This window comes from Protopterus annectens, chromosome 8.part0 (assembly GCF_019279795.1).
Source record: "Protopterus annectens isolate FY-2018-M chromosome 8.part0, PAN1.0, whole genome shotgun sequence".
Taxonomy (NCBI): Eukaryota; Metazoa; Chordata; order Ceratodontiformes; family Protopteridae; genus Protopterus; species Protopterus annectens.
In genome coordinates this window covers 1,895,259,337-1,895,275,225 of record NC_056741.1, presented here as the reverse complement: position 1 = coordinate 1,895,275,225, position 15,889 = coordinate 1,895,259,337, and the positions used below count along the sequence as shown (strand labels likewise).

Sequence of the window (15,889 nt, the reverse complement as noted above, 5' to 3'; positions counted from 1 at the left end):
GACTGAGCTCCAATTGAGAACAGGGCTTATTGGTGCTCCAGTTTTTAACAAATGGATTTTAAATACTTCCAATTTGGCATTCGTGAATGACTACAACCAGGAGCGACCGGCTAGTTCTTCTACCAACCAACAAGTCAGTTTCCAGTCAATTAGCGACAAACTGAAACTGTTTGACACCAAATTGTTAAAACTGAAAAAACTTCAGTTAGAAGTTACATGTTTCAATTCTTGTTTGGACCAACATATTGTACCTAAGGGTTTACGGATTCCATCAATACCCTACTGGTCTAGTGGCCGACTCACCATTCCATCTAGAATTAATGACTTTGTTTGACAAACAGGGTTTTGACTTAATGAATTTGATGATAAAACACTATAATGTGTATATTGAGTCCCTGACTAGGGAGGTTTCTGTTTTGAATACAGAAATTACTTCAGACATTGATTTTCTGAGATATAAATTTGATTATGAAAGATGTTTCTTTAGCATCGACCAACTGTAATTAAACAAAGTCAAGAAAATTAAAAGAGACAGACATGCATATGACACTGGTACTGCTTACCCTAAGCCGTCCAGTGCACAATTAGCAACTGCCTTACGAGTCAATTTACCAACTCCACAAATGACTAGTGTGGGTTCTGACCTAAACAATTTGGATAGTTTTGACTCTCAGGTTACTGCTGGGAATGATAGCCCAGTGAGACGTAGTGAACGGATCTGTAACCAGAATCATAATACTAACACATCTTCGGTAATACATAATGGTAATGGTAGAAATGGTACTAATCAAAATTTTCAGGAAGTCAAGAACACAGGTGCGATCCCGAAGAAGAATCTCAACCACAATCAAAAGAACCAAAGGACCAAACGCAACAACAGGTTCAGGAGATAGGTGAAGCTTTCATATTCAACTGGGGACTTTAAAATTTTTAACTGTTCATCTTTGAGCATTGACCCTGTGCTCATTGATTTACTAGTTAAAGGAAACACCTTTGTTCCTAGTAAACCTTCTAGGTTAGAGCATCTTGTTTTTGACCTTAAATTATTTGTCAGAAAATTGAACTTAATGGTTATTTTCGGAAATACTACTAATTTTAACAAAGGTCTAAGAGTCCCGAGTACTTTTAATCCCCCCTTACACCAAACTTTAAGAACTTTTGAACAGGTGTGTGAACTGGACTTTCCACATTTCATGAAAGAACATAAAATTGGTGGAATTGATATGCATTCTAATATTACTCCACATGAAAAGGAATTGTTGAACTTATTAAGATCATCACCTGTCAGGGTGGTAAAACCAGACAAGGGAGGGGGGGTAGCCATCTTTGATTATTTCGATTACAATAATAGAATGCTTTTTCTGTTGAATAGTGATGCATATTCTAAGACTTCACTAAATGAAGTGAACATTGCGTATAGTCGCATTGAGTTATTTTAGTGATCTTTTCATTGAGTCAGTAATCGATATTAACACTTATAATTACATCACACTTCCTTGGCCTAAAACTCCTGTACTATTTGGCATTCCTAAAATCCATAAAGATTTAATTGACCCACCAATGAGACCACTCATTGATGGAAGAGAGTCTATGACATACCCTTGTGCTAAAGTAGTAGATTCGATTTAAAAAAAATATATATTGTTAGAACCACAGATCTGTAAAGATTCTTGGTCGTTTTTGGATAAAATCAACAACTTGAGGTTTGACAAAGATAACTTTTTAACTATTGATGTTAAAGATCTTTATACATCAATCCCACATATGGAGGGAATTGAATGGGTCAGCCTCATGATGAAATCCAAAAACGCTCCACTGCATGAAATCCACTCTGTAGAAATGTTGTTAGACATTATTTTAACTAACAACTTTTTTATGTTTAACAATGAGTTTTATTTACAGAAATGTGGAGTAGCCATGGGATCACCCTGTGGAGCCAGTTTTGCCAAGTTGGTGATGGCATTTTGGGAAAACTAATTTATTTTCAGAAATCTCCAACACAGGGTGAATCTCTTGTTTTATACAAGATTTTTAGACTATATTTTTGTTATGTACAAAGGCAATGAACAACAAGCCCAATACATCGTTTCTTACTTAAACACAACGGAGTTCCTGAGATTTACATCTAACTTTAGCACAAGCTGTATTGATTACTTGGATTGTAAATTAGTGAAGGATACTTTAAATAAAAAGTATGTGTCTAGAATATTTCGAAAGTAGACGTATTCCAACTTGTTTCTTCACTTTTCAAGTAACCACCCCTTCTATCAAAAGCGCTCTGTTGTTAAGGGACAACTTATTAGAGCAGCTAGGATGGTCACATTGGACTCAGATTTTAGTGATGAATGCCTACGGTTGTGTAGTATGTTTGAACAGCGAGGTTACCCTTCCCACCTAGTTCAGTCCTTAATAGTAGAAGTTACACACAAGAGACAGACCGGCCAGATTAAACCACTGCTTAACAACAGGGTAGTAAATGAGACGTGTTATGAGGCTTCCGGTCTAGTTGATACTAGTAAGTATTTAATGTCAGAACAATCCCAAGTAGATGGAACAAATAATGAATTTAGAATGAGCTTTACAACCGTCTTTAGTAATGACAGTCATATGGTTCGACTCATTCTATACAAAAATTGGGAATTTATTTCCCTTGACAGGTCTTTAGTAAACAAACTTGGCCAGTTACCTAAGGTTGTCTTTAAGAAAGGTGCAAACCTCAAAAACCTACTCGAAAAGAAAACTATTGGTCCCTTGTCGAAACAAGTTGGAATGACTACATTTGGTTGTTGTAGGATGTGTAGATATATAGAGATAGGAGAAAGTTTTGATATTAATGGTAAAAGATATAAATTGAAGAGTAAATTCCGCTGTAATTCTAAATTTATAGTGTACATAGCTAGGTGCCAGTTATGTCCAGCCTTTTACGTCGGGAAAACCGAATGTAGGCTGAGAGACAGGGTTTATGAACATTCTTATGCCATAGAAAAGAAAAAAGAGGAGAACCCGTTAGTTAGGCACCTTGTTGTTTAGCAGAATCATAACTTTTTATTTAAAGTTATTGATCAACTGTATATGGATCCTAGAGGTGGGCCGTTAAACCTAATGCTCAAAGAACGTGAGCTATTATGGCAGGTTAGATTAAATGCATTTGCAAGTCCTGAATTAAATGATGCTTGTAACATTTCTTGTCTTTTAAAGCTCAAGAGCTTGATTAGATAAATGGTACGATTATGTTGTGACACCTTTCACGTACCTGTTTGGACATAGTGATGGGCATTCATTAGATTTTCATCTGAGAAATATAATATGCCAAGTTAAAACTTATATTAGCATAGATATTTTCTTTTTTGGCACGGGGTAAATCAAAGTTTACAGTATTACGATTTTTATTAACATATTGGTGTAATATTTAAATTTGGCTGGACAATTGGCCCAGTTGAGTTTCACTTAAACTAATTTTATGGATTAACTATTGGTTAAATTTAATAGACTAGTTAAAGTATGTTTTTATATATATTTTGTGAGCAATCACATTATTAGATTGTGTTTTTAAATGGGTGTTGTTACTGTGCGTCTCCGTTTAAACGGAGGGCATGAGAGTTTTTCACTTTAGCTGACAATTTGGTTTTTAAAACTTGTATCTAGATGTATTTGTTGCTTTAAAAAGCTTTTAGATACACCCAGTTTGTCAGCTGATGGTGGTCATATGATCGTAAAGCAGTTATTTATATACCTGAATGTATTTTATTAATTGAATCTGTTGAAGTTGCCACATTAGCGACAATGAAAAGCGCTTTATTCAGTAATTAACAATAAACAGGTCTTGGATTTCGGGCTCTGTTTAATATTGTTTTTTTGTTTTTGAATTTTACTAGTTTGTTGGTTCTGTTTGTTTCTCATGATTTCACTAAGTCCTGGATGTGGTAGAGTGGATGGTTTGAATAATATGGATAAACTTTGGCCGGTGATAAGGCAAGTTTTGAAGGTTTTATTAGAGGGCCTAGCTTTGGTGAGTGGGGAGTCAGTTGATTATGTTTTAAGGGTGACATTGAACTTGTGCATGTATTATCGGCCATTTAGAGTGTCAAAGTTGTTGGGGTCATTGGTTTGGGGGGGATGTCATGATACTGCCTCTGGCAGTGGCACATTTGGTTATGGAAATCTAAAACAGATGAGCTTTGGAAAGGCATGCAAATAGTTTTGCGCGAAATTAGGTGTGACCATATGTGTCCAGTGGCCTGGGCTAGGAAACTGCTGGTGTCACATAAGGGAAGCCCACATGATTTGTTTTTTTGGTTGGGGGGGGGGTGAGGTGATAATGGGCTGTCAGTTTACATATGCAATGAGGAGGACGGTTCACTGTGTGGGTTTTGTGGGTGAGAAGTTTTCCACCCATTCCTTCTGTATGGGTAGAGCTTCAGATTTAGTGAAGGAAAGTAGATCTGTTGAGGTTAAGAGGGGTGGAGTGCTGGTTTTCAAATGGCTCTTTGTCTTGTATTAGATAATGATTAATGAAGTTAGTCAATTAATTACATTTTTAAGATAAGGGGATTGTTATCCTAGGCTTATTTGTATGTTCTTTGGGCAGCGAAGACGGCTGCAGCTAGGACTAATGGCATTGATTTAGGTTTGCATCGTTTCAGGTGAAGATTCCGATGGCATGGTACCAGAGGCCTCGGGTGGAATCAGCTTATGCAGGAGTTTGCAGGTATACAATTGTGGGATGGGGCTTCCTGAAGTGTTGGTGGTACATTTGGCAGGTAATGACTTAGATTTGATTCCAAAGTGGCAAATTGGTGTACAGGATAAGGGAGGATTTGGTTGTTTGTAAAAGTTTTGTCTGAGTATGTGTATTGCATGGTTCGAGATAATACCCCGTTTATTTTGGAGGCATGCTAACAATTTTAGGACAGTAGAGCGGGCATGGCATGTTGTTAACTGTAGGTTGGTGAGGCAACTGGCTGCATTGGATATACAGATGATGGAGCACAGGGATTTTGATAGGGACCCAGTGTGGTTCAGAGAGGATGGGGTGCACCTGAAGGAATTCTTAATTAGATTTATTTAATCTGCACTTGGGTTTATTTTTGGAGGGTTTAGTAAAGAGCCTGCATTAAGTGAGGGGGAACAGCCTGAGTCAGGCTGCTGGCAGAGAAGAGGGGTAGGCTTCTCCCTTTTCTGTTCCACCTCTAGTGTTTGTGTTGTAAGGATTTTTGGTGTGAAAGTGTGTGGTTGGATGCTGCCTGATTATTAAGAATTAAGTGAGCAGAGGTGAGGATGCTGCTTATTTGGGCAGGGTGAGCGGAGATTGTTTAAAGGATGTTTTTCCTTGTGATTAATAAACTGAAATGGTGCAATAAAGTTATAATGTTTTTGTGAAGTTAAAGGTCATCCAAGGTCGATTTTGTGTTTTTTTATTGAAGTGGAGCGTGACAAGTGAAAAATAACACACCTGGAAAACAAAAAAGTTTTAAAAAACTTAACTTTAAAAAAAATAAAATAAAGGAGCACACTGTAGATGGCATACAGTAGAACCAAGAGGTGAGTGAGGCAGCCTGATACTAATTATATCAGATAATTTAAGGATCAGAAAATGGCATTAAAATGAACAGCAGAGAGTACAGGGATGCTTAAATGAAGGCATCACCTGTAGAAAACCCTAATTCTGTATTGGCAGGCAGTAAGGCATCCTCATCTCCAAAATCTGTAGCGTTGTTGTGCATTTTTGGAAATATAATAACTCAAGAGCATAGGAGGAGACATTTCAGACAAAGGCAATTAAATTGTTACATGACTGGCACCAGCAGCTATGTAAAGAGAAACAAGAACTCTTTCAAAAGGAAGAAACAACTGTATAAAAAAAGTGGGCTGGTCAAAGAATATGCAGTGAAAATACACAAAGTATTATTATATAGAGAAAGTGGTGGATGGCTGGAACAGCCTTCTAAAGGAGGTAACGGAAGGCTTATATGTGTGATATTCTACTGTGACTTAAGAAAGATGTGTTTTTTTTAAATCTGGCAGCCATATTCTTTAAAATAGCATTTTGTTGGTGCAGATATTTGATTAATACTGCACAGAATTTCATTCCTTAGTCAACCTCCTGAGCACAGCTACCAAAGGTAGTTTTCTCTCTATAGCCCAGATGTCATATTAGTTTTTTTTCCTGTATGACACTTGGAAGTTGGCTTTCTTTTGATCTGAATTGCAGTGATGCATTTGGTCAGGCAGTTAAGGAGTCAGGAGCAGCTGTTTGGTACAGCGATCCTGGAACTAAATGGAGCACTAACTGTCCTCAGAATTCTGCTTAGACCTTTATAATTATAACTTCTTATGGATGAGTCATTGCTTATAGTTTGGAGTTAGACTTCTGACAGAATTGCCTCAAATGTTGATTGAAGTGGGCACATGGTCCTGTGATGCTCTTTAAATAAATAACATTTTGAATGAAAATTGGCCTGAACAGTTTTATTCAGTCTAAAAATGCCTTCTCATTAAAACTGTGCCCTCATTAGTTCCTTGAAAAGTAAAAAAGAGAAAGAAAAGAAAAAAAATTAAACAGTAATAAAAGGTACTGCTTCCAAACTGCTCAACAAAAGCTCCTTCACAACCCACAGAAATTCTGGCAAACAGTAAACCTTCTCCTCAACCCTGGTAAACCCAACATCCCCCTCCTTCCACAACCAATACCACCTCACCCATAGCCTCACAATTCAACTCACAGTTCATTAACTCCATCTTCTCCCTGATTTCCAGCAAAAAAACTGCCACCATTTACCCTCCCCTCACTAGGCTCCAGTGCAACCACAACTGCCTATCCTTTAAACCAATGCAAACTTCCTACATTAAAAAGCTACTAAGCAGGCTAAAACCTTGCTGCCTAGCAGCTGACCAGCTTCCTAACAAATTCTTAAAAATTGCTGCTCCATCTATTGCATGTTCTATCTCAATATGAATCAGTCATTCTATCTCCAAACAGTATGTGCCCCTTCTATGGAAAATTGCTCACATCATCCCCCTCCACAAGGGTGGCCCCTCCAGAGAAATCTCAAACTACCGCCCCATAGCTATCCTCCCACTCTTAGCAAAATTCCTAGAAAAATGCATTCAGCTTCAACTACTAAACCACCAACAACCTACTATCAGATTCCCAGCATGGTTGTAGACCCAAGTGTAGTGCTAGCACAGCCTTATTATCCTTCACCAATACGATTCACCACCTAATGAACAATGGACAACTAGTATCCACAATATTCCTAGACATGTCAAAAGCCTTGCACACCATCTCCCACCAACTACTTCTAAACATACTTGATACATAACAACCTCAGTCCAGCAGCTCTGTCTTGGTTTCTCAGTTCTCTCTCTAACCATCAACAGGCTATTAAATGGGAAAACAAACTCTCCCCTGTACTCCCAGTGACCACTGGGGTACCCCAAGGATTTATACTTGGCCCCCTTCTGTTTATCATATTTGCTAATAAACTTAATACAGCATCCCAACTGACAACTACCATACAGTACGCTGATGATACTTCCCTTTTCTGCTCTGCCCCTTCCCCACAAAAACTAATAGAAAAAATGCAAAAATAGTTTCTAGAAGTATAATTTTTTTAACAAACCACCAACTCATTCTAAATCCAGTTAAGACAAAACTAATAATCTTCTCAAACAAAACCACCAAATCTAATTCCCCATCCCTCTACATCCACTCCTCAAATGGTACCAAAATTGAGCCTTCAAACCAGGCCAAACTCCTAGGTGTCACAATAGATGACCATCTCAAATTTGATATTCACATCTCTCAAAACCATCAAAAAAGTCAACTCCAAACTAGGTGCCCCTCTACAGGGCCAAACCATACCTAACTCCTCAAACCAGGCTTGTCACTGCTAGGTAACAACTACTATCCACACTTCTCTACTGCTCACATATCTTTACTAAATTACGTAAGATGGACCTGCACAACCTTGAATCCTGCCATAATAAAATTGCAAAGTTTGCTACTGACCATCCTCATAAAACCCACCATTGCTCCGCTTTTCTTCAACTCAGCTGGCTAGAACTCCCTAACCTATTAACCTTAAATCAACTTAACCCTAGCACACAAAATCACACACAATCCACATAGCTACCCCTCAGTCTTAACCTTACTCCCAACTACAAGTGAACAATAGGACCCTTAGGTCTTCCAATAGGGCATTATTCAAAATAACACACTCATGTAACTACCATGGCAACTTCCTCTACTCCAACAAAGTAGCCAAGTCCTGGAATGCTCTTCCCCTAAGCTTACAGTGCACCCCTTGTTTCTCAACATTTAGAAATAGATCAAAGGAACATCTAAACAACTGCTGTCTCTGCCCTTGTTCTCCACCAGGATAATCACTCTCATTTATGCTCTTTTATACCTTACAGCTCCTATAGTCTACTTTTCTCCCCTCAGTCTGCATCCTCACAGCTTTTGATCTTTTCACCTTTGTTATTTTTCTCCTATCATTTTTCATAAGCAAAATATTTTTCTTAACTAACTTGCATACCCCACAGTCTAGGCCTGATCACTGCTTGTTATCAGCTAATTATTATTCTTCCTGTACAATGGAGTACACTTAAAGCTGTTTTTTCTGCAAAGAAAATTACTAATGAATCATTTTTGTTTGTAAAATTTCAATACACATAGTAAATATGCTCTTGTGTTTTTAGTTCATGTAGTAATGTAGATGTCTGTTAATGTAGTAATGTAAATTGTTTCTTTCTTTGTTTCTGTTCTGTATTGTTTGTGTGTGGAGCTTTTCTCCCCAGGTCTCCACTGAAAACGGGCCACCAACCCAGTTGGACACTACCTGGTAAACAGATGTAAATAAATAAATAAGTAATGGTTTTGTCCTGAGTGTAGCACAACTGATTCAGTTTGTCAGAAGTGAAGAAAATGAATTAGGTACTATTGAATAAGACTGATGTTAAGAATAAACACTTGCAGTGCTATTAGTAGTGTGAAACCCATGAAAGTCCGATTTTAAAATCATTAGTTTGCTTTTGACGTTACTTTTACAAGCATTACAAGAGATAAGTGAAATTCTTTGAAAAGAAAGTTCAGAAGCCAAAACAAGATAATAAAGAATAAAAAGACACATAACCAGTCTTTGTTAGGAATATATGATGATAAAAAGTATTATTAGCATTACCAAGTATATCCAAAGTACTGTGGCGCATGCAGATTTAAAGTCTCAGTGGAAAACTGGGTAGCAAGGATTTACAACCAGAGATAAAAGGCTAAAAGCTCTGCTGCTGCGTATAGCTGACGACACTGAAATATATGAGGCCACATCAATTCTAAGTACATTTGTGGATATGCAGGAAATGTTAAAAAGTATTTTGAACCCCAGAAAAATGCAGTCTGAATCATTTTAAGTGCATTACATGAAGAATGTGAAACAGCAGGCCTGTATTTCAGACGACTGAAGACATTAGCAAGAAATTGTGAGTTAATAGACATTGTAAAAGCAATTTCTACTCAACAATGAAGCTCATCAGGAGTTAAAATAAAGGTAGTGTCTGCCAGAATTCTGTTTGAATGCATGTTTTAATCTCTTCCCCCATTAACAGTCTTCTGGTATACCCTATGCTCATCCATATTTCTTTCCTAGTAAGGTAAGTCATGATCTTTGTGTATTCATCCAGGGTTCTAGGGTTGCAGGATTATGGGAATTAATGAAAAAGAATACGCAATTTGAATGTAGAGACAAATGTCAGAAATCACCTGAGCCCTTTAGGCAAGGTTCAGACTAAAAAAGCTGATGTCTTAATTTGACCATCCCCAGTATGAGGCAGTATTAAAATTGATGACAGTTCAGCAGGCCTGTAAGGTAATCCTAATCCAAAAAGATCATTATAAGATGCAGAGATCTACTTCATAAACTGAAGGCAAAACACTACCAGTAGTCTGGACTTTGTGAATATTTTCACATGAATTTGTTTGTGAAAATAATAAACTATGCATAAATTACTGAAAACCATCTTTAACAACCCAAAATCAAAGCATTCACTTAAAGATGGCCACTGAAGTTACAGCCCTCTCATTCAGAATATGGTATAAAATAGGAAGAAATCCTGCTTAATTGTATATTATTTATTTTTTACATTTGATAATTGGGTAGGTGCACAGTTCTAAAGACCCTTTCAGGTATGGCACAGGCCATGATGACACTTATTATGAAACACAGTAATAGTCAAAGTAGAACAGGAAATTGGAAACTGCAGGCAACTTGTAGCAAATAGTGATGAGATTGGGTAAGTATGAAGGTACTAGCAGAAAGAGGTAAGATTATAGATTAGCAAAAGTAAAATAATAGGAGAATTAAAGGAGAGAGAGAGAGCAGAACAATGTGGTGAATTAACATTGTGTGTCTTGATGATCGTGGGGATGTAACAGAAATGTACATAGGTAAATATCTTTGGAATTGTTAGAAGTATCAGTACAGTCAATGTAGAGTAGTCTTGAATAAATAACTATGGGGATGAAATAAACCATGATTAACTGGCCTGAGAAAGAAGGACATGGCAAAGTTTCTGAAATTTGTGTGAACACGATAGCAGCAAATGCAATGTAAAGAACCTGACTTTGAAGGACATAGAAATTAAAACAGAAAAGATTTTAAGTTCTGCATCAGTTAGCAAGATGTTGAGACGTAAAAAGTGTATGAGAAGTGTAAAGAAGAAAGAACTTAATTCCGAGGCCGAGATGAAGTAATTGTTACAGCAGATTGCAAGTGTTTATACAAGTTCTTTTTAGCCTCTTTCTTATGAGTAGTAATACCAATGTCATTATGCATGGATATCCTTGTCTAAAAAAAAAAATGTCAGTTAATGAGCATTTCTGGTTGCATCTCATCCTATCCTACAGTTGTGCTACTATTGATTTGTTTAATTACCCACCATGATCTTATCTATGGAAATGGTTCTAGGCTGATCAATTGTTCTGTAAGGAGGTCATGTTCGCTTTGTTCAGTAGTACCTTAGAATGTTTGTTTAATCTTGCAACATTGTCTCAGTTCAAGGTCTTCATTCTTCGATCCATGTTGACAACTTGAAAATAACCTCCTCAGTTTTTGGATTGTTTGTCAGAACCTCTTTCATGATATCCAGAGGTCATTCCTTATGGCCTTGCGGAACTCCTCCCACTCTTCAACCTCCACTTTGCTGGCCATCACACCTGCTGTCTTTCTGGTGTGATGGAACCTTGCAAGGAAATCCAGTGCTCTCCCAAATAACATTGCATTGAAATCTCTTTCTTAAACTTAATGGTTTCCCGCACCACTAGTTTACACCAGTGGGGTCCAGGAGTATATTCGTGATGAATGCTGATCGACTTTGGCCACACCTGTCTGCAAGTGGCTCAGTTGCTTAAGTCTTAAACTGTATACTTTTTGAATCCATGACTCGAACCTCCCCTGGTATATGGGAGAAGAAGTATTTGAGATGGGAATTGAATTTGTCTTGCACAGAATGATGTCCTACATTCTCTGCGGACACCATCAATGCATGTTTGGCTTTCTCAGGTCTGTCCAGCTAAGCTGTAAACATTTAACAAAGCTACCAAGTGGCAGCTCATACTACAATCCCTTGACCCATGTTTCCATAGAGCTTCATGCCTGAAGGTATGTGCTGATATGATTATCAGCCTTTGACTCAATGTGCCACAGTACCAAGTACAGTTACAAGGCACAGTTTATTATATGCTGTCAATAACTAGCACAGACAATTAGTAATTCTCCATTCATATTAAGATCAGGTAAACCTTTCCTGCTACCCCCACCTTCCATATTAGCATAATTCACTGCTTTAGTCATGAAGTTCTCCCAGTGAAACTACAAGCTCATTGGGTGGTGCTATTTAAAGCACTGCACCAAGGGGCCACAAATGGCTAAATTCTGTGAATAACTGTTAATTGCATAAGCACAATTTCCTTTCTTCAGCTTGCAGCTGCATTGAAGTGATTTTGTCATCTGCTGGTAGAAATGCCAACTGTCAAGCATCCATTTAGGAGCCTCTGAGTATTCCCATATCTGCACAGGACCTCTGCGCAGACTCCTTTTGAGTAGATGATACACCAGAGCTGTAATTGAGAATTCTATTTCTAAAACCAAAACTTTGTTGAGCTAATATCAACTATGTTCATCTATGCTTATCAATCTCCTGCACAAACTCCACCTCCTCTTCTACCGATGACATTTCCATTCCCAGTAAGTAGTCAGTCCCATTGCTGCCTTCCACCTTACTGGAATTGTATACTACCCCCTCTCCTTTGCCTTGTTAGCCCAGACATAGCTTCCATGTAGTTTTTTGGGTCTGAGACTGACACAGCTGTGAGGGTCACATGGTCATCAGTGGCTAACTATTGCACAGCATCCCCAGGCATTTCTGCATACCACCAATATCCTCTACTTGCCAAGCAATATCTTATTGACCTTGAAATACTTCATTCACTTTATCTCATTTGTCCTACCTGTCTGTAAGGAGGAGATTCTCTCCTTCAGTGAATGAGACCTCACAACCATTTATAAATATATCTCTGAACTGATGTACACATAATGCAGACTTGTGTATAGTACCCTGAAGCTCTTGATGCGACCTTTACCATGATCAGGTTGAAAAAAAATGTTGTTTCCTTTTATACGTTTATATGTCATTGTCAGATACTACAAAATAAGATCACTTAGTTTATTTTCTCATACCATGGCATGCCCATCAAAAATAAGGACAAGGCAACTTAATTGTAAATCTTTCCCATAAAATATTTATTGTTAAATTCTTTCCGTTATTGGGACACGAGGCTGAAACACAAAGCTTAATGCCTTCCTTAGATCAACATTGAGTGCACTACTTCTGTTTCCCTTGGGGGGAAAATGAGCAAGTGATAGGAAGGGTGATTAGACTGTAAAATGCAGGTGTTCCAGCCCATGGAAACATTCCAGTTCACTTAAAGGAGGATCTGACCTCTTCTTCCCTCAAGTATTCTAAAACTGGCAGTTTATTACCATAGGTTGATTTTGAACTTCTATTGAGCTTTTCCTGTACTTGTGTTTGATTCCCTCAATTTCTAATTTTGAACTGAATTTGCTTAACTGATTGGTTTAGACTTGAAAATATTCACTTGTGCTTAATGTGTTTACCTAATTAACAAACATATTGACTTCTTGAGATAAGGGCTTTTCTTATAGGCACATAGGTTGCTGCTAAGTGATAGACCTATTGGCCCTTTTTAAGCCTACCCACTGTAGTCACATTGGTACACGCAATTAGTTACTCCCACATCTGTAAAGGAATATGGGGCTAGGTCTGGGGTAAATTTGTGCTTTCCTATCCATTCATCTGAGTTAGATTTGAAGACACTGAGGGTTGTGCTTTTCTCTATTAAAGTGGCAGCTTGTTCCAGAGTACAAATTTTTAGGTGTAATATCTGTCATTCCAGTTTATGTTGCAGTACAGATTTATGTCCCTTAATCTTGTATTTGTGTTATATAAAGTTGATCAAACAAGACTGGATCTTGTACAGTTTTGCAGACCAGATCTAGATCGCACCATATGAATCTGTGAGAGGCAGAGAAGAGGTGGCTTGTTTGTAGATGCTGTGGGTAACATAGGGAGCTCATATTCAAGATATTTTTTTAGTGATGAACCCCTGGAGTTTTTCAGGTTGGGTTAGGTGCTTGGACAGGTAAATACTAAAGGCCAAACTATTCCAATATAGGCCTAATGAGGGACAACTCGGGGGGGGGGGATCACCCCATTTTTATCAAGAGAAGATGTCCTTGGTAATCAGCTGGTTAAAGTAGAATGCTTTCCTAATGACAAATGATATGGGATTTTTAAAGAGGAGTTCATTATCGACAAATGTGCCTAGACCTATAATGAGAATGACTATTTTAAGGGGAAGTGGCATTTGAACAGTATGTGTACAAAAGTTCCTGGTTTTAAGCTGTACATTTTTTGTTAAGCTTTAGTCTGTGATGACACCACAATTTTGTCCAAGTTGGGCCTTCTTGGACAATAGGGAGCTGATGCACAAACTAGGCCAGCCAGCGAGTGACTTTAATGTTGTAGAGCCTGAAAAATGTCAGTAGCATGAACTATGGTGGGGGATAGTGTAATGGTTAAGGTGTTTGCCTCACAAGTACAAGGTTTGATTCCAGCTTGGCTCACAAGGGCAGCTAGTCCAGTACTTGCCTATGAACAAGTGCCTTCTTACCTTGAAATCAGCATAAATGGTATTTGATCAATTTGTGTAGATCCATATATCAACATAGGTAGATATTGGCATAATGGCATAACACACAGAAACATCTGTAACTCTTACACATTACTTTACGCCTTAACATTCTAGTAGTACTTATGTTTGAAATAGTACACTTGTGTTGTAAGCCAATCTCAAACATTCATGTTTTTGTCTGCTTGTCAGTGTGTATGTGCGTGCGCGCGCATATGTGTGTGTGTGTGTGTGTGTGTGTGTGTGTGTGTGTGTGTGTGTGTGTGTGTGTGTGTGTGTGTGTGTGCGCGCGCACACGCCATGTATATACACACATAAAGCATTACTTATGGTACCACATTTTTTTTCTGTATAACTTTGGCTGCACATTTGTGTTTAGTGAGAAAATGCAGGCCTTTGGAATGTGTTGCTTGATTTGAGAGCAAGTCTCTTTGACAGTATGTGTTTAATGTTCATCAGGCTTTATTTTTGTTTTCATAGGTACAAAGCCTTGGACAAATCTGATTGAAATTTTAGAAGAAAAGAATGGAGCCGATACAGAGCTGCTTATTTTTACCGTGACACTTATTAATAAGGTGCTGTACTCCCATGCTTAATAATGAGTGTTACACAAATGTGAAAAAAGTTGTATTTTATCTACAATGACAGTTTTGTTAAAGATGCTTTCATATGAACAAAAAGCAGTTAATTATGACATATGAAAACACAAAAGAAGTTAGTGATGTAATAACCTGATGTAAAATTCTGATATTTTGTTTACTTTTTATTAACCTTGTAAACACAGTGCTGACAAGAGACATTTCCCTTTTTATCTTAACAATGAAATTTGTACAACAATTTACTAGTTTAGGAAGGAGAAAGTAGCTGAATAAAAGTGCGTTCAGTATAAACATAATTTAGATTCCTGCATCACACCAGGAGAGGGAAGCTTGTACCAGAAGTTGTGCAAATTTGAAGATATTTTTCATGTACTTGCAACACTCATCTTCTCTTTGGATACACCTCTCACTGTACTTGGCATACTGCAAGACTGCACTTATGATTTAACTCTGTCTCCACCTATAGTACTAAACACTGATTGTCACTAGAAGTGCAACATTGAAGAACATTCAGGCCCATAAAGTCAAACCCCACTAGCTATGAACATGGATGTTTTGACTTTTTTATGTAGCCATAAAGACATAAAAGTCATGGACATTCAGAAGCCATGTAACTGAAACACTCTATGTCCTTAAGGGTAAGGTTATCGGGTTTCCCTGGACACGTCCTCTTTTTTGGGCTCTTGTCGGGGCGGTTTTTGAAAATTCTGCAATTTGTCCGGGTTTTAAAACCCGGACAAATCGCAGAATTTTCAAAATACAGACATCCCTATTTTGGAGTCTTTCCTCCGCTTTGTTTTTTTTTTTTTTTTGATTGGCTCATATACTGGTATATGAGACAATCAAAAAATGGAGCTCTGTTCAATGCGGAACTGCTTGATGCTCCACATTGAACAGAAGAGGGTCCGCTGTGTGCGTTTTTGATTGGCTCGTATACCGGTATACGAGCCAGTCAAAAAGCGGAGCTCTGTTTAATGCGGAACTGCTTGATGTTCCGCATTGAACAGACGAGGGTCTGCTGTAT

The 15,889-nt window shown here is 37.9% G+C and overlaps 1 protein-coding gene across 8 annotated transcripts in view; it reads left to right on the top strand.

Annotated features, from left to right (window-relative positions):
- FHOD1 (formin homology 2 domain containing 1) overlaps positions 1–15,889 on the top strand; it is a 1,546,190-nt gene that overhangs the window by 1,099,218 nt on the left and 431,083 nt on the right. For all 8 annotated transcript variants that reach the window (XM_044081394.1, XM_044081392.1, XM_044081391.1 and 5 more), the window contains exon 8: positions 14,747–14,841. In XM_044081394.1, coding sequence (XP_043937329.1) covers positions 14,747–14,841 — 95 coding nt within the window. The remainder of the gene's footprint in view (positions 1–14,746; positions 14,842–15,889) is intronic.